This window comes from Pithys albifrons, chromosome 4, assembly GCF_047495875.1.
Source record: "Pithys albifrons albifrons isolate INPA30051 chromosome 4, PitAlb_v1, whole genome shotgun sequence".
NCBI lineage: Eukaryota > Metazoa > Chordata > Aves > Passeriformes > Thamnophilidae > Pithys > Pithys albifrons.
This window is the reverse complement of record NC_092461.1, coordinates 67,251,381-67,277,995: the sequence shown is the minus strand read 5'-3', so window position 1 is coordinate 67,277,995 and position 26,615 is coordinate 67,251,381. Positions and strand designations below refer to the sequence as shown.

General features: G+C 36.9%; 1 protein-coding gene across 3 annotated transcripts in view; it reads right to left on the bottom strand.

Moving 5' to 3' along the window:
* Positions 1 to 342: 342 nt before the first annotated feature.
* Positions 343 to 26,615, bottom strand: part of NSMAF (neutral sphingomyelinase activation associated factor) — a 38,261-nt gene continuing 11,988 nt past the window's right edge. The window contains exons 6-31 of one of the 3 annotated variants that reach the window (XM_071554476.1): positions 26,240 to 26,290; positions 23,780 to 23,851; positions 23,362 to 23,409; positions 23,214 to 23,266; positions 22,572 to 22,701; positions 20,695 to 20,766; positions 19,747 to 19,855; positions 17,552 to 17,728; positions 16,567 to 16,646; positions 14,503 to 14,593; positions 14,348 to 14,411; positions 14,176 to 14,227; positions 13,079 to 13,199; positions 12,671 to 12,802; positions 10,910 to 10,952; positions 10,305 to 10,468; positions 8,823 to 8,931; positions 7,751 to 7,809; positions 7,234 to 7,301; positions 5,567 to 5,634; positions 5,218 to 5,341; positions 4,418 to 4,501; positions 3,254 to 3,404; positions 2,773 to 2,875; positions 1,675 to 1,784; positions 343 to 703 (exon numbers count right to left, since the gene is read on the bottom strand). In XM_071554476.1, coding sequence (XP_071410577.1) covers positions 609 to 703; positions 1,675 to 1,784; positions 2,773 to 2,875; positions 3,254 to 3,404; positions 4,418 to 4,501; positions 5,218 to 5,341; positions 5,567 to 5,634; positions 7,234 to 7,301; positions 7,751 to 7,809; positions 8,823 to 8,931; positions 10,305 to 10,468; positions 10,910 to 10,952; positions 12,671 to 12,802; positions 13,079 to 13,199; positions 14,176 to 14,227; positions 14,348 to 14,411; positions 14,503 to 14,593; positions 16,567 to 16,646; positions 17,552 to 17,728; positions 19,747 to 19,855; positions 20,695 to 20,766; positions 22,572 to 22,701; positions 23,214 to 23,266; positions 23,362 to 23,409; positions 23,780 to 23,851; positions 26,240 to 26,290 — 2,430 coding nt within the window. In that variant the 3' untranslated portion in view covers positions 343 to 608. Of the gene's footprint in view, positions 704 to 1,674; positions 1,785 to 2,772; positions 2,876 to 3,253; positions 3,405 to 4,417; positions 4,502 to 5,217; positions 5,342 to 5,566; positions 5,635 to 7,233; positions 7,302 to 7,750; positions 7,810 to 8,822; positions 8,932 to 10,304; positions 10,469 to 10,909; positions 10,953 to 12,670; positions 12,803 to 13,078; positions 13,200 to 14,175; positions 14,228 to 14,347; positions 14,412 to 14,502; positions 14,594 to 16,566; positions 16,647 to 17,551; positions 17,729 to 19,746; positions 19,856 to 20,694; positions 20,767 to 22,571; positions 22,702 to 23,213; positions 23,267 to 23,361; positions 23,410 to 23,779; positions 23,852 to 26,239; positions 26,291 to 26,615 lie in introns of those variants that run through there. The other 2 variants (XM_071554477.1, XM_071554478.1) reach the window with 2 other exon arrangements.

Here is a 26,615-nt window from a genome sequence, read left to right as displayed (position 1 = left end):
AATACATTAGGGCTGTTTTTCAACAGGAAAAAGCAATGTAGAATATGGTCTTTTTCTGCTCTTTTGCAAATAGCCACAGCTGAAGACTGTCTAGCAGACCAGACTGATGACTGCTCAGAACAGCAGCTACCTTGATGTTCCAAGCAGTATTTACATGCATCTTCACTAAGAAGGAAGTTTGACTACACAAGAGGTGCATGCATTATGTCATGAGACATGGCACTAAGCTGCACCCATCCTAAAAGGCTTAAATTAAGAATTTAAATGCTTCTTTCAGACCCGTTCAAACAGCAAGCGATGATACATTCCATGTAAAGCAAGCAATGACCGGAAGTTAAGAGCTCTTTAATTACAGAAAAATAGGTCTTTAATTTCATATCAGATCTCATTTTAGACAAGCAATTTCAGTATTATAGTCCATGAAAAACAAATGCATATCCAATGGAAGCTAAGAGCTCTCAGTGAAGTCACTATAATATAGAAAGTTTTTGTTGAACAAAGCTTCTTATCTGGTTGAACTTCAGCAACCATCATTGCACATGGTTAAGTTTCTTTAAAAGGTTTGGCTTAAAATTAGAGTTCATTTAAATGGCTGGAGGGAAAGGCACTTAGTATTGCAGTTTCCAGAACATGATTTGTTTGTCTTCCCCTCCTGTAATAACACTGTTGCACTGTTCATTCATCCACATGGACATTACAGCACCTGGGGAATAAAAACCCACACAATAAACACATAAATCAAAATGCAAAGGAGTGTGGTACTCGAGATATTAGAATAGATCTTTCTTAAAGAGTTTATCATAATCTGATCATTAGTTTGGATTACAGTGACAGCAAATATTCTGAGAAGAATTTTAGTAGGCTTCTAGGTGGCTGCTCTTATTCACAGTGGTGATCTCATGCTCCATTCCCTCAGCTGACTTCATGTACTAGAGGGACAATAGCAGTTGCAGTGAGAAATGCAGGTGTCACACTAAGAAAAGTATTCCTTGAGAAAGTGAGCCTTTTCACTCTGCCATTTGGACTTTTCATGTCAAAAGGGTATTCACATTTTGTAGCATATACCTCAAAGCCCATTTTGAAGATTCCCCACCTACAGAACGATCTCTATACAGGTCAAGTTCCAGAGTGTAAGCCTACAGTTGGGAAGTTAGAAACAACTGTTCTTAGTTAAATAGCCTTAAAAATCTCACCAAATAAAACTGAGATAGTTTTTCTCCTTCACACAGCCTGGTTGCTAATGTAATCAGACTATAGATATACATTTAATCAGCCTAGAAATCCCTATCCAAAACTATTTCTCTAGTGAACTTTATTTAATTTGTTGTTAGACTCGGTCTGGCCACACTGTGGCAAAGGATACAGTACAGTCTATACTATGCTTTGAGGGCTATGAGGTAGAAGAATGCTGACTTTTCAGATATTCCGTGACTTGGAAAAATTGAAAGAAATTTCCCTCTGGCCAGTCTTGTAAACAGCAATATTCGTCCATTGTCATTAGACTTCCTACTAATGGAACCTTGGACCTACTTTTAGTTCTGGTGTTCTAGGTAACCCTAACATCAGGAACAGCCTGCTGGCTGAGCAGATGGCTCTCAACATTTTCCAGCACTAACAGAGCTGAAAAATAGAAATCTTTCATTCATTTTGAGAATAGGAATAGTTCAGGCATACCTGTATGTCCTTTAATTCTTTCAATAACTTTTCCTCCAAGAAGATCCCAAATCAGTAATTCACCAGATTGAGCTCCTGATAAGATGGTATTTCCATCCCATTTGAAGCACCTGCGAGTAAGTCTGAAATCAGTTCATGTCAAACTTTTGAATAATGAGAGCCAAACATTTCCAAACTAAGTCAAAAACAATTCGAAATGGAAGTACAAAACTGAAGGAAACTTTGCCCTTTCACACAGTCTTTCTGGAAAGGTTACTCCCAAATTATTGTAAAGGCTCATGACCCAAACTCACTTCTCTGACTGCACTAGACCCAGCCAGACTTTCTCCAGACAGAAGGATGAAATTTAGGCCCATAAAAGATGACCCAGTCAGCTACACTTATGTGTGATATCCCAGTACTCTCATGAGCCACCCCTTTCATGTCTGCCACTTCATATTCCTGAAACAATCACCTGAACTACAAAGATGACTTTCATGTAAATAACTAATAAAAATATATATGTGCATATGCATCTGTATTTATGTATACCCACAAAAAATGAACAAGTGTATTCCACATATTGCTGCTATATTCTTATTCCAGTAACAGGAAGCATTCCATCTGTTCACCTGATAGACCAGGTAACTGTGTGCTTTTTAGTTTGTGGAAAAAAGTGACCAGTCTTTAATAGTAATAGTCAATCTTTCCTTAAGATTGTTGAAATAAAAAGGAATCAGTGACAGAGATGATTCAAATAAGATAACTGTCTCCTTGCTAGACATTTCCATAGTTCAGCTGCTGGAAGAGTGTCGCAGGTTTGGCCTAGCTGCTGCCAACCCTGTAGTTTGCTACAGCTCTCATCTTTTATGGGCCTTTAAAGTTGTTGAAAAAAACCAACAAAATAGTTATTTACTTAGATACTTGTTTGGGTTTTTTTTCCAGTTTGGAAAGCTTGATCATAATGCACACAACATGCTCGAATGTCAGCCTTTGCACTCTAAAATGTAATCCAATAAATGCTGCTGGCATTAGTGCCCTTTCCACTCTGCTATTACCAACCATCTCCACAGCTAAGTTGGCCGTGCAGCTTTGTAACCTGCACGTTCTCTGCGTTACCTCTGTGGCTCATCAGTGGTTACAGAAGAAATAAGCATTCCAGTTTGTACATCTATTACTTTAAAGCAACAGTCCTCTCCTGTGCTGAGTAGATGTCTGCTGTCTGTACAGAAGAAGAAAGTCAACAAAAGAAACAACAAAAAAATCATATTTAGACATTCAGTTATTGTTACCAAAGCAGTCTGTGATACAGTGTTTGATGTGACATTGCCTGACCTACTTATCCACTATAAATAATTTATTGCAAATTAAGTCTCTAAGCCAGCAACGATAAACAAAATTGGTTTATAGTCTAGACCACTGGTCTACAGCCCAGCACAGCCTTGTGTAAAATTGAATTATAATAGAGATGCATGGCAATCCGAAACACTTCACCATCCCCCTTAAAGTAGTAACAACATGTGTATATTGCATGGTATCAGGAATAAGATTCCCTTTGGAATTCTCAAAGGTGCATATTAAAAACAGAAATCCAACATACCTGGACTAAAAGCAGCATCAAACACAGTCCCAGAATGACATGGCAACTGGTGCAGCATTGTTGCTGCAGTAACATCCCAAACACTAATGGTACCGTCTTTGGTTCCAGATGCCAGTATAGTATTTGCAGCATTCAGGTTGATTGTATTTACCTAGAAAGTTAAATATCCCATGAGTTTCCTAATCTTTCATGTGAGCCATCTTGAGACAGGTTTTAAACATACACAAAACAAGCCCGTTACCTCTAAACCAGTATTTTATTTACAAAAAGCTTTCCATTTAATTCTGCAATATCCTTAATTAGGTACAGTTATGAAGAATCCAGACTGTAAGAAGTAGGGATCTTTGATGGTATTTTAAAATGCTTTTTTTTGCAGAATCAGAAATGCTAGGTGATGTTTCAGATTACTTTCAGTACCCATACTCTCCATCTAAGTATCAGACTTTACCCCTAAGGGAAAAATTCTTTACTTTTAAACAACTTCCTCCCCATCAGTTGTTCCCAATTCTCCTGGGTACAGTTCTTAAATGTTACCAGAACTGTTTCAGTACTTGCCTATGTTGTGATCTGTTAAAAAACTATTAAGAAGGTTTAGAACACAGTAATTCTAAATATCTTACTAGAGTGATGTTAGAGGCTATAAACAAAAGTATGCAGTTACACATTTATGATTCACTGCACACAAGGAAGATATTTTACAGTATGGTAATCGGCTCAGGAATTCTTTTTTGTTTGCTTGCCTTACGTTGAGCGGAAGCTGTAGCAATCAAAATATCTGAAAAAGATTAGTCTGTTTCCAAAACCAAAGAAACCAAAACCAAACAAATAAAACCCCAACCCAGTCCTCCCTGGCCCAGTAGGAACTCTGTGCATACAAGCTTAGCAAGGCAAATTAAGAAACCTCTGTTTATACAGAGGAATTTAAACCTCTCCTGTTTCAGTCCCCAGAAGTGGACCTTTCAACTCAGGAAGCACACAACACTGGTACAGGACACATCAGACAAAGAAAACACCAAAATGAAACAAAAAGCCTCTAGACACATTTCCCAAAACATGCCCCCTTAGCCCCCCAACCCAATCTTTGTGCTTTACCACTAGATTATGACTTTGATTTTAACAAGCAATTAATTTTCTTATTCTGAGATAGAGTATTGACATACTTACACTAACATCATGTTCTAACTCTGCAAGCAGTTCAAAGTGGTGTTTTTTATTGGTTAAGGTCTCTCCAGGAACACAGTGCCACACCTGCAACACAGATAGGTTTGCTCAAGGAAGCATTAGTATAACTTGAGATGAGTTTGTTCTGAATTCTCACGAGAAGGACTGCTTGTGCTCATTGTGGGCCTTGCCTACGTGGCAGAATACAGGAAAACATGGCACCTGAACTCACCCTAAGCAGAGCCACATACCAAACATGACTACGCTGATTCCAGGTAGACTACAGGAACCCACCCAAGTAGAGGTACATCACTGAATGTGTACTTAACCAAAAAGCAACACATAAGGCTTTAGAAAATTCTTTCCTGTCTCTAATTCCAAATTATCTTCGCACCTAACCGTAGGCATGCTCTTTAGATTAGCAAGTTTCTGGTCCCCTTAGCTGAACATGAACTACAAAATTATTAAACTTTTTAGAAACCTATTCTACTCAGGAAAAACCATCACCAGTCAAAGTCACAAAACATTCCAGTTCCTCCAACAAATACAGTTTTCCTTCAACCCCCCCCATGTTTACAGTAAGTTAGAATGAATGGATTTTCTTGAAAAATAACACTTTAGCTTTGAAACAGTTGAGATAAAGCTAAATGAAGAAGATAACCTAGAAATGAACTTACTGTGATACTAGGTAGGTTGTTATGCTAGTACAGCAGGTACATCCACCCCAAAGCATTTGGCTGGCTGAATATTATAAAGTACTAGCTATAAATAGTTATGGAAGGGTAACAAACCCATCTACAAACCTTCACAGTGGAATCCCAAGATGCAGAATATAAACGCCCATCACGCCAACAGATCTTACTGACTGCATCATCATGTCCCATTAGAATGTCTTGCTGTCTTCCAAATGCAACCGAATAAAAATATCTAAAAGGAAAAGGTTATAAAACCATTGCATCTTCATAAAACTTAATCTTTTTTCTAAGTAAAGTAACTTTTCTTCCATAGTTTCTAACAGAAATTTAGTGGAAAAACACCAAAAAATAGACACTGTTTTAACAATGAATTTTTATATTGTTATGTAAAACCATAAACGTAACAACCAAGGCACTCCATGCAATTCAATAAAGTCAATAGGAAGTAAATACACACATATGATTGTCCCATGAAGAACTTATGACAGTGGTATCTCCTGGTAAGATTAGACACGATGACAAAGCCTGTAAGAAAAAGAAAGTGGTGTTCAATTTCTTACCCCAAATCCAACAGAAGTGCATTAACACACTTTTGGAGAACAAGAAGCATTTTAATCTTCTATAAACATAACATGCCATTGTTATATGAACACTAATAAAAAAACCTCCTTAGAATCTGGACACTGAACAGGAAGAATACTTAATCTCTGTTAAACAGAGGTAGTACTGAAGTTCAGAAATATATGCAGAACTCATGGATCTTCTTTTCAAAGGCTGGTATTTTAAGGAGATGGTATGTAATTCCTCACTCAGGAGAAATTTGGTCAGCTCTTCATCTTGTAAGCTGCTGTCAATTCTAAATGCAAACAACTGGCATAAACTAAAAATGAAGGTTTCTTTTGATGTTTGGTCTCCATCATTGCTACTTGCAAGCTCAGCTGTTTCAAGGAACAAGCATAACTATCTATCTAAATCCTACTACTCTCAAAAAGAAACATTATTTACAGACAAATGCTCAGTTACGTTACCATCACTGGAAAAAAGGGGGAAAAAAAAGCCAATCTACCCAGTGCTTCTTCTAGCTGGTCATGTTTTAGATCTGTTTGAAAAACAGTAAGCTGCTGGACTGTAAAGACTACTGCTTCTAGCATTATTGCAACAGATCAGAACTAGAGAGAAGAATAAGAGTATACAAGGCCTCCTCGTGAAAACTGGCTTAGGAGTCAGAGCTCCCTTTTTATTGTGCCAAGAAGCAACATTCCTAAGTTTTCATTTGCTAAAGCATTAGGAATTGCTGCTACACTTAGTAGCGTGTCCCATGGCAGACCACAGGGTCTTGACCCTGCAGCTTACTTGGGGACCAGTTAAAGCATGCCATGGCTTCTGTCTGGGCAACCCATCTGGCATTCTTGTTTGCCCTAGAGATGATGGTACAAAGAAAGCTGATCTATTATAGTGTCTTGCTGCAATCAAAGACTCTGAACACGGCAACTGGGAATGTATCTTTATGACTCAGGTCTGGCCACACTTCTGAAGGATAGAAAAAATCAATCAAATACAGAATCTCTTTCCAGGCTCTCTTTTAGGGGCAGGGGGAAAACATTGTTCAGAGGGTGCTGAGATCACTGCTCATCCAGAAAGGATGGCTTAAATTCACCCAGCAAAGATTCTGCTCCCTGTGCATGGTTTTCCTCTCCCAGCTACCTCACAGCCTTCAAACACTTGGGTGCAGTAAGGCAGTGCTGGATGCGAGCACAGGGGAGGAATTTAAGCTTTTTGATTTTGGTCCCAGTGACAGTACAAGGTTGCTCAGGAAGACTCCTCTGCTCATGCCAGACCATCTTTGTCCACTACAAGCCCTTCCCTGGACAGCAGGCCAACTCAGAACAGAGCCAGTGCAGAAGTCAAGTGCAACCATTTAAAGCTTCTTCCCCATGTTCGCAGAATGTGCTCTGTCTCTCTGGTGGCCTGACAGAGTTTCAATTCACTCTGCTGAATTATTCACACACAACACAAGTGAGTAGGCGGGGAGAGAAAAGGCATTGATGGGTGCTAAGAGACATGTCTCTGAGCAGCTTTCAGAAGACTCCCAATGATCTCGTTTTTACTTGGACAGCAACTTACCATGTTTGAAAAGGACACACTTCTCTGGATGGTTTTTGATTCTTTGGAAAACATCTTCAAAGTTGAATCTGGGGAAAATGGACAAAATAGAGGATAAAAGGATTATGTTCTATTATATAAGTTAATAATTTTGATCTTGTTTGACTATTCAAATACCTTACTAAGAAAAGCAAATACAGATTTCTCATAGTCTAAGAAATTCTTTATAAAGCTTGTAACTTGGGCCTGGGACTACTCTGTTTTGCACCAGTTACAGATGGACTCCCCCATGCCCATCAAACTCTAGGGAACTCTGGTATCTAAATGGAGAAATTTACGCTATTATCCATTATTATCAAAATTATCTTCCCAAATCTAGATAATATTGAAATACTTGAATCAAAATCCTGTAAAAGTGGACAAATTCATATACTTATGCTATTCAATTACAGGGAAAATAGCATTTCAATATCATGCCATTTTGTTCAAAAACAAACCTGCATTTGATAAATACCTCTGCAATAATACTAATACTTACCCTGGGATGTAGTGAAAACAGAAGACCCATTGCAAGTGACTGCTATTCCAGTAATTGCCCTGTTAGATAGAAATAAGCTTGTAGGTGACTTCATAGGTTTTGAAACTTAATCACTATACTGTAAATAGACTATAGTTGAAATCTGTTATTTGATCTCTGTAAGAATTAAGACATTCAAGGAGATTAAAAGTACTACAGTGGTGTGTTATCTGCCCTAGAGACAAAAATACACCTTGATACAATATGTGAAACACTAGTACAGGACCCACATAGTGTTCTGCAAGAAGTTCGTCCTCATCAGAAAGGATGCTAACAATCTGGTAACAGAGGCCCTTTATCACTACAAATACTACCTTGGCTTGTGGACATTATAATTTTCCTAGATTGGGTTGCAATCACCAAGAAAGTCACTGGAATCAAGGTAGCAAGAAATCCTCCTAGTAGTCTGGCCACTAGGACAAGGGATGGGGCCAAAAGAAAATCTGTTCTTTGAAATACAGCTGACATTGTTCATTATTAGATATTTTCAAAGTTCACCTGAAGTGGCCCTGCTGAATCTTGCCTCCCCAGGAATGCATCAGAACACTAGTTTGGTACCTGGATTAACTGAAAATCTATAGTTGGAGACAAGGCAAACTAAATACAGCAGCAGCTTGAAGTGTACAGTAGTTGAAGTTAAGTGTTTAAACTTTCAAATCAGATGTGATGAAGAAGTTAGGTCCTCCAGGGGTTATAAAAAAATAAATGGAAGTCTTTATGAGGCTGCTGCTATCAGTTTTAGAGAAGAGTAATAAATACCTGCTTCAGGGACTGAAATGATAATGAACCTGGCCCTAGTGCTGTATAAGGAACAACAACAACAAGATCAAGCTGACAAATATCAAGCTGACAAATATCTTTTCTGGATTGATAGCCGACCAGATACTCAAACTCGTCTTGTGTAATCAAATCAATAAGCCATCTCACAAAGAAAAGTATTTACCTTAAACCTTAACCCATCATTTAGACTGACACACAGATCCCCTCACCCCACTTAAATGGAAAAATTTTGACTGAAAAGAATAGTACCTACTCTTTGTGAATTTTATATTGCTTATCTAATTTTAATTTGGCAATATTGTTCCAGGCAAGTGTTATACTTTCTTCTGTCAAATCTTCAAATGATTCTTCATTTGGAGAAACTGCAATAAAATGCCATGAGAAAGTTTCATCACAAATAGAAAATGAAAATACATTTCAAATACCTAGGTAGCTGAAGTTGCAGACATAAATATCAAAGTCCAGAATAATGCAGAACTCCAGGAATAAGACCTTTAGGCTAATGCAGAGACTGACAAGATCAGTAACTTTTTTCAAAACTCTTCCTGAATTTGCATAGGCTTACATAGTCAAAAATAGGATTTTTCTCCCCAAACCAGGGCTTTAAAAATCCAAACTTCATAGAATACAATTCCATGATGGGAAACACAAACAAAAAAACAGAACCCCAAAACACTTCTCTGCAAAGATGTTTTGGTATTCTTTGAGATGCCAAGAGCCTTTCAAATGGAAAAATACTAAAAAAGTCATTCACTGCTACAATAAAGCACACGCTTTTGTTATTCTATTGCATTCTGTTAGGAGTGTCAGAACTTCATTTCACTGAACTGTTACAAAAGTTAAGAGATGAAAAATGCAACAAAATTGAGATAATTAGATGTCAATTACTATAAAAAGGTCGAACCCAAGAGGAACTGTTCATCTGTGCATTACTGACTTAGGCAGCATACCACCACATCTATTTAACACATATGACCATTATTATCACCACATAAAAGTTTCAAAGCCACTCTTGCCATCTGGATACTGCAGGTTACCACACTAAGTATCGCTCATCTTCACGCCTCTGCTTAAAAGTGAAGGCCACCAAATCATATGTGAAGACAAGCAAATAAGAAAAACCTTTCTATGTGATACCTGGACTGAAGATTCAGTCCAATTTCTAGTTAAATCACTGTAAATATGATGAGGACAATAACATCTTAGTTTCAGAGAAGTGACGGAAGTTCTGCCTTAAACAGAAGTCTGTGAGGGCATTACATATCCTTTTTTTGCAGAAAGTTATTCAATCAACTGTGCCCCTACAGTATGTAAGGGGCAAAAAGTAATGCTTAAATTAAGTTCTTAGGGTTTACTTTGATCAAGCCAATTAATCACCCTGTTTAAAAACATGAACAAATCTTTACATCATCTAGAATACCTGCAGATATGGTCACTGAAATTGTTGTCATATCAGATTGAATTTGAAGTGTTGTGAAAGGCCAGGAATGATAGCCCTTCCACAGTCCCAGGGGAGACCACTGGAACAGAAGGCAAAACGCAGGACAACATCTTTTCAAATTTGAAATTGGTCTCGTCTGTTTTTCTTTAACATTTAGTTCATGGGTTTATTTTAAGTAGGATTATAGAGAATGCAGCCAAGACAGTTGTATAATGAGATCCCGCGGGAGAGAGATACAGAACTACTCGAAATTACAAATCCTTTACATCGTCAGTTGATCTGTTAAACAGTTACCTGGAGACTCAGCTATGGAAACGCTGTGACTCGATGTTCGAGACAAGCTTTTTGACCTCGGTATTATCCTTTGAGGATGAGGGGTTGTAAACAACTGCTTTGGTGTCTGTCCAAACTCCAAGATTTGTGTCAACAGAGCTACCTTTTCATTGGGGTCCATAATACTTCACAAAAGAAGACACATAATTAGGCCAAGAAGGTAAGTAGTTTTTTCCCTTCCCTTCCCCAAAATCAAGGATCTGCATGTGCAGTTACTACAGCACCACAGGCCATCACAAATTCTTACAGAACTGATTTACTATAGATTTGACAGGCAGTCATATGACAGCTTTATCATTTTGTTCATGTACAATGACAATATGCTCATCAATTGAAAAAAATGAAGCAATTTCACAAAAGCTGGACTGAAGAAGTTTTCAAGTAACCATCTTCCAATGCATGCTAAAACTGAGCAGATGATGCTGATTCTCTGCATATTTGGGAGCAATAGATAGAACTACACCCTTCATGTACAGAGCCCTTTTACACCCAGCAGAGAACCTGGAGAGATACTGAGAAACTAAGCTAACTGCTTTAACAAAAACATTCAGATTTTTGTTTATTACCTGTTTAAATCCACTCCTCCTTCATAAGTTAATGGGTGAAACACTGGAAAAAAAAGTTTATTTGTACAATGTAGATATACAAGGCTCATTCTGTTTGTCTTGCTATAAAACAAAGCTTAATTTTACTCAAATGGGTTATATTTAAGCAACTAAGCTATTTCAGCAGGCTATAGAGTCTGAGGCCTTATGTTTTAATCTAAGGTTTTCTTAACCTGAAAGAAGTTTAGGATTCCTAGGAGATTTACAGAACATTTCAAAAGAAAACATTCCTTTCATAAAGGAAGGATAACTTATTTAAGCTTCATTAAATACCTCCTCCCAGTTAATATATAAGTAAATAAATAAGGACAGTTGCATAACTGGATCTCTGGTTAATTTTTAGATATGTAACAAAAAGAAATAAAGAATGATCAGAAAGGTCTGTATATTCACCTTTTCATTTGCCCTCATGTGAATTGCTTTGGGGCCTCTGCATAAGAATATTTACTTTGACATAAGTTCATTCATAAACAGATGCCTTCTGTCTCTCTTAACTATTCAAGTGCCTGCAATTCATTATGCTAATAAAATCCATACTGCAGCAGAAACAGCACATTATGGATAAAAAGTACTCTCATTTGAGAGGTAAAAACAGAGATGTCGTAACTTATATGCTGATTTACCATATTTAAAGTCTCTGATACATAATAATTGACACTTACAGTCACCGTATGATTGGCTGCAAAACCCTGAAATTTTAAAATATAGCCACATCATGCTTTAAGGACATGTGGGAAAGTACACTGAAAAGAAACAAACAACAAACTCCAAAACCAAACCAAACCCAAAAAAAATCCCACCACAAAACAAATCACACTATCTCACCCTGGAAGGAAAAAAACTGACTACTAAAATGAGGAGTTGCTTATTCCTTCCTCCTCACTGTTGTAGGAAGGTTTTCTTTCTGAAATTTTTCTGTCTTGTTAAGTGCAAACTATTTCAACATTGTCTGTTACTTGTAATCTTTCAAAAAGACAAGAGCTTCTGAAGTAAACACCCTAAAAATCTGATCTGCTAATCTTCCCTTACCAAGAGAACATTTTCTTATTCTCTAGTAACACACACAGCTAAAGATCAGAAGGCCGAACAAGTTAATAATTGCTATTACTATTAGGTTTAGATAAACACATCAACACAGAAATCACATAACCACATCCCCCTTTGTAAGCTCCCACAGTGCCTAGATACATGTTCAGAATAAGAGTGCAAACAGTGAAACTTCCCACATGCAGTAGTCTGTACACAAGAAAAACCCCACAAATCCTTCCTTTTTGCTCCTAAATTGCTGCAGCATATTATAGCCCATTCCTTCTCTTGCTAGTTCTCTCAGGAGCAGGGGGCATATTGCACTGAAATTATCCTACTGCAATTGCAGTGGAGGAAAGTTAAATACATGTTCATGCAGAGACCCTGCAGACTCCCATTTTTAATTGGGAAACACTAATTCCATACTATATTGCCACACTATATTGCTGTGCAAGCAATTCATAGTAATGCTGTAGAATCTTCTTCCCTACTATCTTAAGTACATCTTCAAAGATGCAAATCACCAGATAAGTCATTATTGCCAATAATGAACAACTGCATTTCCTTTAGGGATCAAGCACTCAAAGCATAGTTATGAATGTTCAAAACAAAACAAGCATTAGATATGTTATTTGCCATTCCTGCCTAATTGAAGCATCCTTTTTTTTTTGCTGTTTCTATAAAGTGTGTACTTACCATTATGAGCTGCAACTGCTTCACTTCCTTTCTGCTTGTAGCCAAATATTAAGTCAATCCATTCATGAAGATGTTCTGATACATACTGACTTTCTAAAGCCTCTTGGCTTTTCTGAAGAAAGTCATCAGGGCCTAACAAAAGAAAGGTTAATTAAAGGAGAAAATAACCCACTCAATATTGGTATCCATCTCTGTTCCTCCTCCTCCTTGAAAAACCAACCAAACACCCCACACCAAACCTCAAACTTTTTATAAAAATTAAAAACAACTTTTAGTTATGCCAATGTTTTAAAGCAAGAATTCCTTTAGAAGAAACCAGAAGGGACATTTTTGAGAAGAACCACCATTCCAGGAATCCAGATAACCTTGAATTAACAGTCAAACTTCTTGTGTTATATAAATTATTACCTGATGCCCAAGGTGGAAGCTCTACATCTTCGACTATTTTTCCACCCTGCCTTTTTCCCAAGTCCAACTTCAAAATGTTTACTAGAAAACTTGGATCATTTTCATAAAATTCTGGAATCAACTGGAAGTTAAAAAAAAAAGAAAAAAAAGCAAGTTTTGAGATTAGCTTAGTTTTGATCACTTAAACAGAGCACATTCAGTGTAAAGAGAGTTACCAAAATTCATATGCCAAGACCTAAAGTTGGGCATTAATTTTCCCAACTTTTACCTACAAGGCAGTTCTCTGAACTAAATTGCTAAATTCAGAGTAGCACACATATTTTACAATGAGTATGTGACAAATAAATCCATATACCTAAGAGTATCTTCAGAACTCTTATTGCATAGCTACCTTCTCATTTTAATATGTCAAGTTAAGAGTAAAGATAAAAATCTAGAATAAAACTAGAATTATGACAAAATTTTCAGAGGTTAAATCAATTATTTGAATACCAACATAGTAAACCATTAACTACAGGCTTTTTTTAAAAAAGAAAGCACCACTGTATTAAAGAATGTTTCTTTGATATAGGAGTTTAACAGTGCTCACTATCAGACAGTTCATTATTCTCTACATATTCTACAAGTTATAGTTTCTTAAGGCTCAAAAAACTAAGATATTACTTCCAGATTTTAACTTCTCCAGATGTAATGTTACACTACAGACAAATCCTTACATGACTCCATCAGACAAGACATAAAACTGCATCTTTGCAGCCTTAGTCCACTCTGGTAATTCCCATTTATTTCCAATAGCATTCACAATGATACTTCTGCTAAACTAAAAGCCAGAAAGCGGACACAGGCAAATAGTCATGGAACTGCAGAATTGACACAGGATTAAAACACAGTTAATAAAGCATTCATAAAATGCAGTCATCAGCCTCAAAAAGAAAAAAAAAAGACAAAAACCCAAGACAAACCCACACAACTAAAAAACACAAACAACAAAATACAAAACCAACCAAACACAGCTCAACCAAATACTCTCAAGTCAACAGATGAGAAGGTTTGGCACAGATAACAAGAAATACTTGAATAATTTTCCAGCAATTTACCTCTTTGAAATCTGTTGCACCATCCAAGCAGTTTTTCCAGGTTTCTGCAATACTAGATAATAAAGATAAATCACATATTTGTTAAAAAAATATTTTTTTAGGGCTTTGCCCTCCCAATTGGTGCATATTTGAAAACAAAACCAGCCCAGTTATAGACAAAATTCAAACAAACCTATTGAACGTTCTGTCAGCATGATCAAACTTGCCATTCTGCAGACAGAGCATGTATTCTGGAGCTAAGGACAAAAAGAACCATCAGCTTGCTCCAAACCTTGTGTACTTTGGAGGGTAACTGTCTGCTCAGAGAGCAAGTAAAAGCTGTCTTACCAACTCTAACAAGGTAAAACAGAACATAACCAGGAGATGAATAATGGCTTCCATACATGAACTTGGGCTCTGGCATTTCCTGATAACGTGTCTGCAACATATGAAGAAGAAAGAAATGTCTGTTTAAAATCAGCACTCCTGCTTTCCCTTAATAATGAACACATACACATTTACACTTTTTTTTTAAAGACACAGATTAGGACCACCCTCAGTTTTTTCTTCTAATGATAAAACAAACTCTTAAGTTCTAATAACCATGCAACTTTAATCGTAGCTGTAAATCAATACAGCAGAACAATTGTTAAAACTGATCATCCAGAACTATCAAGTTTTCAGGCTTTTCTCCTCTCTTTCATACATAACTGCAGTGACTCAATTTCAAAGGTGTGCAAATACTTCCTTTTTTAGCTTTCACATCAAGTTTCATGACAGTATGAAAGACATACTGATTTCATTCAATCTGGAAGATTCTTTCCTGTCTGAAGCTCCTGTGCATTACCCTAAAACCTATCATAACCTAAACAGAATGACTTTTACTGCAGTAAGTATGAGGCAGATAACAGTTTGAGGAAAGTCAGATCTTAGAAAGAAAACTTGATCTACTGTTACTGAAAACATAATACTGATCATATTCTTGCCTTCCACAACCTCAGGAAGCTGTATGATTTTGAAATATTTTATCTTTCATATCAATATAACACAATTATTCTGGCAGTATCTTTTTTTCTAATACTTCTTTAAGAACTAATAAAGGTTCCAGCACATTAAATATCATTATGTTCTGTAAATTATTTTGGAATTATTAACTTTCCATAGGAGACAATGATTTTACACAAGAATTAAAAGCCAGGAAACTGAAGACCTTTTAAGCTATGTGTTTGACAGCTTATGAAAAGAAAGCCTACCTATTCTGAGAAATGGAAAAACTTGGTGCACTACGTATCTGCATATAGAATTTTCAGGTTGGTGCTCTGATCTCCACAGATCCAGATTTCCATCCTTTGAAGTTGTATTTAGTTGAGCTGGCAAAATGCCAACTACCCAAATACAGAGTAAAGCTTCCCTCACTCCCCCACCCCACCAAGGGAAAAGGGAAAGAATAAAAAACCCTAAAACTTAAAATAGGTTTGTGCATTTATACAGAAAAGAAAATATAAAAAGAAAACTACAATATAACACACACACCTATACAAGTAAAAAATAATTCCTTCACCTCCCCATCGAACACAAATCCCACCATTCTAGCTACAAATCACCCAAGGAAGTTTAATCCCCTGAGGGACAGAGAAAGACTAAGAATAAACGTTTTACTCTCCTAAGATATCATAGCAGCAAGCGGCAGTGGGGCCTGGTCCAAGAAAACAACACAATGTCTTTCTCAGACAAGCCGCCATGAAGGAACTGAGAGAACTCCTACTCTACTGTATTTATACTTGAAGTGACATCAGAGTATGGTATGGAATACCACTGGCCAGCAGAGTCAGCTCTCAGCTGGCCTGACCCAGTTTGAGTCAGCTGATAATCCAAGGCCTATTCTGAAACTAAAGCCTAAATTTAGGCCTTCACCTACTTAATCCCAGGATAGAAGTACTCTCCCTCAAATTCTGCATTTTCCTTAATGGAAATGCTTAAGATTTCTACTAGTTTTTCTTGTTTCCTTCAAACATGTACTTTACATGACACACTTAAATCCATTGGTCCTGAAGCTTCATATATCCATATATGTTTATAGCAATTCAGTGCTTACCATACACATTGTTAAATGGATTTGGGGATATTATTTTACAAGTGAGGGAAAACATTTAAAAGTGTAATATATGAAATGGTAGTAAGAGAGAGAAAATGGATTCAAACAATTTTAAGTTAGTACTGACAAAACCAGTACTGACAAAATTAAGCTGAAAATAAATGTGGTGTCATTATAGGTATGTTTGCTTCTGGTAAGGTTTATAGTTAGCCTTAAATATTGACATATTCCCCAAACCTTGCTGGACAAAGCTCCTTTCATTGCCAATATGTACTAGGCCAAAAATGTGCAGCACATAAATGCCAAGATATACATACCAATAGCCTATCGAGCCTTTCCTGATTCAGGGCACCAACTGGTTTACTAAGGTCACGAAACGTTTCAGGCTTTGTCAGATCTGAAAAAAAACATTGTTACAGACTCTAAGCATTCTACTAATGTTCTCTAGCCAATATTTAAAAACAAAAGAAAAAACCTACCCAAACAGCAACAAAAGAATCAAAAACCAACACAGAACCTCTCCAGTAATTTTCTCTCTCCCTACTAACTGCAAAACCATAAAGTCTTATTGTAAATGGCTACTTATCTTCTTCCTTCCAAGTAGACGTAATATCATCATCTCCTGCTTAAGAACTAGTAGTTATTGCAATTCATATCACCTAGGCAAAGTCCTGCTACCTGAGGCATAAAAGCAGCTGATATAATTTTCCTCCTATCATTAACTATTCTTTCAGGCTACAGTTAAGCCCCACCATACAACCACATTGAAGTGTTTGAGCAGGTGCTGATGAATACCATGAGATTCCCCTACTCTACTTATAGAGAAACACAGTCCTCAACATCTTCCAACACAAACTGCACTAAGACCCTTAATCAAAGAGCCTATTTAGGCACAAACCTTGTTAGACCTTTCTGTTCATCTTGCGATGTTAAAAGTTATAAAAGAACACCTGGATTCTGTACATTTCAGTGCAACTAATTCCATAAAAAGTAATTTTACTGGTTCTTTTCCATTTATTAGAATCACGGAAAGTCTTTGAATGCTCAGTATTGCTGATTTGCAAAGCAACCACGCAGATGTTTGGTACATACTCTGTATGTGAGCAGTGCAATATTTAACAGAAAAAGGTGAGGCATTTTGTCCCCTAAACTAGAGGGAAAGGGTAAGTACACAAGAGAACATTGAAGATCAGTAATGCCAGGTTCATTTTGATGTAACATGAATTTTCTGCAGTGTAAAAGTGCCTCCCCACCACATTTCAGGTTGGACATGATGCAGTAACATGCCTTTTTTATACATACCTAGTACTGAACTAGAGTAGTCTGCTATGATCCAAGGAAACACAGGATACTGGGAGAGATCGTTGCAGCTTCTATCAGCCAGATTGTTGAGATGAAGAAGATACTGGTAATTTGATATATGTCCTCGCTGCCACTGCAACATGTAACTTTCAGCTGTATGCTCTGCAATATGATTTTCTAAAATAAAATATTAAAGTTGTGAGATTTGGAGTTCCACCCCCAAATTACACTATGATTAACATTATGCAAGATACTATAAAATAATTAAGGGCACAGTTGCTTAGTAAAACAAGTAAGAATTAAGTGACAACTTCATGTTTCAATAGCTATCACACTTCATACTTTTTAAAGATCTCTTCAAATGGGTCTATACTGCATTCAACTGAAAAAAAAAATCACAAAGGAGAGGTCCTGAAAACAAATACAAAGAGTGGATGAACATTTATGGAGGAACAAAAAATATTTGCAGCCCATGAATAAGTCTCTTGGCAATCTGGCAACACTTAAGCTTTCAAATTTCTAGAAGCAGTTCTGCTAGAGTCAAGAAAAAAATTAAATATATTTTCCTACTGGACAACTAAGGACGCCCACTAACAACAATATGGAAAGAAGTTATATATGTACATGAACAAGGTTTAATTTCAGAACCACTGAAACAGAGAGGGGCTAGAGAAAAAGAAAAATTGAACCTCACTCTGGAAAGTAGGAAATATGCACCCAGAGCTTCTGCTTGAACTATAGGCAGGGGCTCAAGAAATTCAAGCTGCACTACTCTCTGCTTAATAGCTGTAATATCAACACATGCTGCTGAACAACAGGGTTATTTATTTATTTTTAAATTGTTCCCTCCATTGATTCAATTTACAGTACTTTGGTAAATGCCTGAAATAGCAGAATTGAAGGACTGCAACCATGGCATGATGGCAAGAAAATAATCTGGATTACATTACAGCAAGCCTCTATTATGGCTCACCATAGGCTGGAAAGGCACATTCCAACCTTTCCTTCACTCTAGTACTTTAAATTCTACACGTAAAAAATGTTAACACCTTCAAAGAGAGGATCTTCTGCTGTCAGAGAGAAATTGAGGTGCTATAAACACCTTTAGAGCAAAGGCTTTTTTTTTCATTTCTATGCTCCAACAACACCATCATCATCTTCATGTGCATCTTGAAATTTCATTTTTGAAAGTTATCCAGAAAACATAGTCTGAAGCAGGGTAACAGCATGCAGTTATTTCAGTAACTGAGAAAATAATGTCAGAATCTATTTCCTTTTCAAATTAAAACCTAAAACACTAAAACAGTTCTCAGGGAAAGTAATTCTTTTGTGACCTTTCTGCTTTGCTTTGTGAAGTGAAGAAAATATCAACTGATATTTAGGCAAATTCATTATAACAGAATTAGAGCTCTGGTACAATCACAAAATAGCACAAAATCAACACAAACTTTTCAATATTGGTAGTAAATATGTATTTCAGTGTTTCAGTTGAAGTAGTATTACAGGAAAAGTATTATCTTTATTCTCTTTTTTTAGGACACACATTTAAAAAAAAGTTTCTGTTCACAATCTGAAAAAGACATGCACCACTTTCTGGAAATTAATGAATACAGGATGTAAAAGAAATAAGAATTTAACTAGTTCAGGATGGTAATTTTCATCAACTACTGCTAAGACTGTGGAAAATTCAGAATGTGTGGAAATCCACCCATTACAGGAAGTTTCTCAATAGGATTTTTACTTGGACTAAACTGAGTGCCAGGGGGATCCACACACAAGTCAGTCTGTATTCTTTCAGCAAAACACAGTTTAGCAAAGTGGATCTTATTTATCCCTTCCTTTGAAGAGAAAGCGTTTTGATGGTTTTTTGTTTCATTTGTTTGGTTGGCTGGCTTTTTTTTTCGGGGGAGGTGGTGGTGGTGTTAAATGACAGTGCATATCAAGTTGCAAATTAAAAGAATTAGTTTCACCCTAATAATGCCATCTCAGCTTTTATGCTCAGCTGTTCAAACACAAAGAAATAGATACAATTTCACAACATTCATTCTGATCTTTGTTTGTTTCTATTGAATTTTTTTACCGCTAATAAATCTGTTTATTCTTCTCATTCTTCCCACACATCAACAGAGCAAACCCCAGAAATATTTCACTTTGCAATGTACTACACATGACATTAATAAATAAATACTGCAAACCTATATATGTTGCAATAAGGAAATAGACCTCATCTCGATCTTGATAGTTGTAGAATTTCAAGTAGATGTCAGAACATAGATCATTTTCTGTGCAAAATACTTCGAGGCCCTTAAAAGTTAACAAGGGAAAAACACAAATGAGAGCAAGTACTCACAAGCTCTAATATTTATGTTTTTTAACAGAATATTCCAGTTACTAATATCTAAATCTTCAGACTCTATATGGGCAAGCAATTTTGCCCACGAAGTATAATGTTTTATTTGCCTACAAAGTATATTTTATTTCCAATCATAAGAGCATTCAGTTTACACCCAACTGAGCAAATAGCTTTACAGCTGTCCACAGACTGGTTCTGTCTGGATTAAGTGAGCATAGGGTAATACACTTTTTTGGTTAAGTGAATGGAGTGAAGCAAAAGAATTAAATGTCTATTTGGTTTAAATGTGTTTCAAAACAAGAAATTTTCACTGAAAACACTAAAAGCATACAACTGAGGTTACCCTGCAGCACTCTCATCATCTCTGTCATGTCATCACTCCACATTAGTCTCTATTTGAAGCAGTGACCAAACTCCCTCCATGAATCAATCTAGAGAGAGAATGCACCATGAGAGAGAAATTCTTTCTATCCCAAGATAGGTGTTTGAGATAAATGGAATGAATTACTCCCTGGTGATACTCCCTTCTCCCTTCCCCGATATTGACAGCTTATGAAAGAAATTTTTCATCCTTGTCAGAGTTCACTCTTTCTGTTTTAATCTTTTTGACAACTAAAGGAAATAAAACACTTAAAAAAACCAGAAGGGATCATTGAGTGCTGTTCACCACTTAATCCAGAGCTTTAAAAAGGTATGCTTTTTACCTCGTGATGTGCACGGTTTCAGCTGGTCATTTTAGGAAACAATATATACAGCAAGACATGAAAATAAAACAAATATTTGAGCTTACCAGTGGCATTAGCCCATGTCTTCTTTTATAGATGCGACGCACATTTTGCAGTGTTATTTGTACTACTGGTTTCTGTGGAGGATGAAGGAGGGGGAAGAAAAGATGGAGACATTCTAGCAGGTTTACGTTCTTTTGCCTTACCCTCTCCAGACAATTTGAATATTAATACTAGCAATATGAAAACAGTATCCGTTCACATCATTTTAGCAGTGGAATAGCAGTGCGAAGCGGTTACATTAAGAAGGGAAAGTTTGTCTGTGCTGTTGGTTTTTGCCTGAGTAGCAAAGCAGTTTAAGAATAAATAAACAACAGTGTACTATCACCCAAGTCTGTCACCAGTTACAACACTCGTGCACGAGAGAAGCAGATCACAATAAACGGCAAGGAACTAATTGAGCTGGGGGGCAAACTGTGCCAATGGGGCCACCTGCCGGCTGGAAACAGAATGTCACTCTGTCACCTTCCATTGTGGAACACCTCCTCCTCGCCTGGACATACTTCCAGCATGTCACCGGATCATAGAATAGTTTGGTAGAAAGAGATCTTTAAAGTACACATAGTCTAACCTCTCTACAATGAGCAAGGAAACCTTTAAGTAGATCAGGTTGTGCAGAGCCTGGTCCCACCCAACCCTGAACGCTTCCAGGGATGGGGCATCTACCACCTCACTGGGCAAGTTGTGTCTGTGTTTTACCACTTTCATTGTAAAAATCCTTTTTTAAAAGTCTGAATCTAGTCTTCTTTAGTTCAAAACTCTTATCCCTTGTCCTATCAAACAGGCCCTGCTAAAAAGTCTGCCCTCCAAATTCCTCCTCCTTTGTCAAACATGCCTCCTCCAATTCCCTTTTCCATTTTTTTGCACTAGCTTCAGATGTTTCTTCCTCTTGTCACAGATGTGATTTTTCATGGTTAACATTCCTTTTAGAGCATTCAGAGTTTTCATTTTCTTTTCCCTGTGTCTGGGTCTCCAGAGTCCTTCTCTTAGTTTTCTTACTTGCTTGTCTTTTCCTTGCCTTTAGGGCAGTCAAGTTAGGCAGGTTCCTTTCTTTCCCAGGGGTACCCAGCAGATGAGAGCACTAGAGGTGGGTTCAAGTACTCAGCCCTGTGGAGGGTACTGGCAGCCCAGCGTTGGGATTAGAAGATGGGTCTAGCTTGGTACTTCAACCCTTGGCCAGACTGTGCTGCACCAGTCTGTGGGACCAGCCATATCCAGCTGGAGCAACACCAGGGTGCTGACACAATCTTCCATGCTGGCAAGCAAATCGGGATAAAAATGTGTCTGAAATTAAAAATTATCTGGTAATTGTGCTACTGCCATGTCCCCACACTAAAGGTGTTTTACAGAATCATAGCTAAGTCAGTGGCCTGCTAGGACTATCACTGCTATTACTGTGACAAAGTCCCAAAGCAGAAATCTATCTGCAACAGGTACTCAGTTTTCCTCTAGAGAAAGAAACAATTTAATAGAAAACCTAGTTAAGAACTTCCACAGTAAAGTTCATGTACATAAAGCTCTCACTAAGTAGGAACAGCATCACAAAGTAAGCTTTGGAAATTTATCTTCGATGAAATATTAGAAAAAGCGATCTTCAAATATTAACAAAGAATGAAAAGGACACTTCACGCTTTGTCAGTAGAAGGTACATTTTAAGCAAGTTAGCACAGAATGAAGCCTCAGAAGAAGAGATATACTGAATGCAACAGAGCAGCACAGATCAAAGGAAAACTAAGGACTTTCTGATTATAACTGAAAATAGAGAGTCTTCTTGGAGATGTGCTCTATGTGCATTTAAGAGAAATAGTACAGAAAATTCCATCTGTCCACTAGCAGGGCAGCGTGCTCACATTGTATGCAAGATCGTCTATGAGGCACTTACAGGATATCCATTAAGAGGCTGGAAGTACAAGTTAGCATCAGTAACGCACACATGCCCTGGATTAGTCACCAGTGGCGTCACCATTTCTGCTTTACATTCCATATGCAGCGTTTCAGAAATGCTTTGAAATCTACAAGTGAAGAAAAGGAGTAAGTTTACCTCCAGTTCTTACTTTGGTAATGGCACCCTTAAATTCTTTAGAAAGGTTTTAGGTTAACTTATAGCGTTGGGACATCAGAACGGGGACTTCAGTAAGCCTATTATCCCACAGGAAGAAAGTTCTTTGTTGAGACCTCTACTTTACCAGGCACTCCAGGAAGGAACGCTGCTATGTTCTGCACCAGTCTCAGAGCACTAAGCCACTTGACTTTTCTATGTAGTTTTATTTGGCATATGCTGATGCCCAATTTGCAATAAATTCACAGATAAAAAATAAACAGTTTGAAGACATAAAAAATTAACACATTCCCCTTCACAACACAGAATTTCCTACTCTCCATTCCATACGCCTCAGAATTCAAAGAAGGTAACTCTTTGAACTAGAGAACTTACACTACCTCAACCATCTAACTATCAATGCAGCAGACTAATGAATCAACAAGATGAAAATGATTTCCCAGTAGAAAGTGATTAGAAAAGTACCTGTTTTTATCAAATGAAGTTCTAGCCAAGCGTGATTGCAGTATAGCAGTTATCTAAAGTGGAAGGAAAAAAAAGCTGATATGGTCTGTGATTCAAATTCAATTAGAAATCAATTATTAAACAATATTAGAAATAACCTGATACTTACCATGGCAGCTTGATCTCCCATCTTATCTAGACAAGAAGCCCTGTAAAGCTAAACAACAAGCTTTAATCAAAATATCAGAGAGATCTCCAATATTGCTCAGAAGTCAACAGAAACATGAGGGGCTTTAGCACACTCTGTGACAGAATACTAAAAGATTTATTATTACTTCTTTTTAAAGTAGGATATGTTTCTTCACTGCTACTGCCATGTTATTACTTTGTCTGTATACTACCACCCTGCATAATACAAGCTAGTATAGGTTGCTTACAACAGCTGTCAGAACTAGATGCTGTTTTCAACTACATTTTAAAAATAGATACTCCAAGATTTTCACCTTGAGAGCAAAAAAAGAAAGCTCTACATTAAAAACCGAAAGATGCTGTGATGAAACATGTAGTGACATCAAATAACTGCATACCTGATGTAGAGTTTGAACAACATCTCCTACTTTCACAGCAACATCGAGCTGGAATAAGTATTCTGTTCTACCCTAAAATTGAAAGTACATTTATTACAAATGAGTTTCAAATAAAGCTCAGTGGAAAAAAAATATCAAACTAAAATCAAAAGACCAAAAACTCCCTAAATACTAAAAAATTAACTGTGATAAAAGTATGCTACCAAAGATTGTGCTATACCTCAAACATTCCAAAAGCAGATGTAAACTCCAATCCTTTTTCTTTAAAAATGTATCTTCCCTGAGGTAAACTCTTTGTGCAGTATTTTGTTTGTTGTGTGATACAATGCAACATAATAGCTTTGAAGTGAACAAATTAATACAGTGTAAACACCACTCTGCCTGTTTTGTATCAGGTTAAAACATGCAAATATAGAACTAGTAAGTGACGTATTACATTAAAACAGGTACTATATATCTTGTAGACAAAAGAGACCAGCCCGTCAAATTTTTAAAGTCTATGCTAAAAAAATTAATCATTCTCCTCTACATAAATAGTTTTGAGTGGAAGAGATTCCAAATTCAATCACAGCCTATTTTGACTAGTCATTTACAAAAGCCTCACTAACACATCACTCAGTAGATGTGGAACACTCATTTTTCCTCTACAGTTTTCTTAGCTTTCTTAAGTGTCATTTCATAGTAGATTTTTCTGATTTTAACTTAAGTATATTAATGGTATGGAACAACTGATATTAACTTTATGCGTAACTCATATGTAGCAAAGGTTGTGGGATCCTTTGATGATTCCTGAAGGTAGTACAAAACTCTATCAACATACTTCTGTAGGGTTTTGTAATTTCTCAGGCTAGACTTTTTAAAAAAAATCATCAGCAAAAGTACAGCACGACATTGATCAGTGGATATAGTTGGATCAATTTAAAACTGAAGAAAGGAAGACATGAAAATCTACACAATCTTCAGTGTAATGTATGTGATCTGAACTGAACTGACACCAATCCAAGAAGAAAGCATGTTTCAGGAAGCAAACGAAACTGGGTTATAGAAAGACAAGGAATTCAGTAGCAATTTAGATAAAAGCCTTTTAACATTTCACCCAGAGCACCATTTTCCTTCAACAGGGAAAACACAGCTCTCAGAAATCCTAGTGGATGGTCTACAAGGATTGCTTACAGCCAACACTGTAAAAGCTTTTGAGCACCAGTCTCTGTAGCTCTCCAGTCATATGCAAAGACAATAGCTCAGTATTTTGTAAATTATCTGAAACAATTAATGCAAGAGAAGGAAGATAAACTGTATTACTCAATTCCAGAATGCAGTGACACATATGAAACTGGCAATGATTCAAGTGGAAGATATTTAGCAGCAACAGAAAAAAATCAGAAATGATTGAAGGTGAACTAGATTTCTTGTTTTAAAATGCAGAAACATGGCTGCACTTTCGTGAAGTAAATTGCAATGGTTAACTGTCAGAAATGCTTTACCTATGGATGAATCATAACTTAGGAGAAAATGAAAAGCTTTCCAAACAGCCCTTCCAATTCTCTTCTTTTTCACTGTGCTGGCAATGGGATAAGGTATTTGTGTGATACTTAATAAATCTTGCACATGAATACAAAACAGAAAATGGAAGGACTAGAGGATGAAACAGGTTTTACACATGAAGAATTAACAGAATAAAAAAAAATAAAGAAAAATTTTAAGTCCTAGTTTAGAGTCAGATCTAATCACAAAACCAATCCAAAGCCATTGTTGGGAGAACAGAAATCATCCCTTGCCTCATTGCTGTTCACTACAGTAATACAAACTTATGAACTCCATCATTCTTGAAATTTCTTACTTGAATACATATATTGAGAAATATAATTCTGTCTGTTTTAATTCTTGGGAAATATGTTTAATGACTCTGCATTTTCTTTTTGTGTTTGTATCCTAACTCATCTCACATTTCAGGTGAAAACCCCTCACTTTCATGCCTTGAAGGCCGCAGGCTCAGAATCAGAGCTGACCAAATCCATCAGCAGAAAGCAACCAGAAGTAACCTGCAATTTCTGCTGTAAGCTGTCTTAGCTGCCATTTCTTTGAACCGTGAAGCACTCAGCTGGAAATATCAATTAGCAGTCTCTCCTCTCAGGTCTGAGAAGAACTGAGGAGAAGCCATTTAGCCATAATCCAGTATCTACTGTCTACTAGCAGCCTGCTGACAGCTCTGACTGTTGAGCTCGTAGAGCTACACATCGAGGAAAATGGAAGCCAAGACTGCAGCAAGTCATCCAAGAAATATCAGAAAGCTATCACGGAACATTTCAGATGTGTTTTTGAAATATGCACCATTACTTTTTTCCCCCAGCTTTATTGTCATATTCCTCAAATGATACTTATCATACTTTTTCAGAAATGAGAACATAAATCCTTCCAAAACTTCAGTTTGCTAAGAACAGTGAAAAAATATATACTCACTCTCACTGTTTTATAGGGTGCAATAATGTTTCTTTCTTTAATGAGAAAAACCTGAAAGAGATGTTACAGTTTCAGACATTAAAAACTACAGTGAATCAGAAGGACTGATAAATAAAAAGCTAAGGACACTGTTTAGGCAAGCAAAACACTGGGTTGTAATATACTGCTTTAGCTACCCCAGATAAACTGCTGAAAAACAATGAGCCTTTATATCAGCTATCTGCAAGAAGGGGCAAGAGTTCAGTTGAGTTCAGAGGCTCATTTAAGTAGTTTAGTAGTAGGCTTTTATTTTCATCATATGACCTTCAAGGAGATGCAATACTAAGCCGATACACACATCTACATTCAATAGAAGGATTCTCCCCCTCTTCTGGAG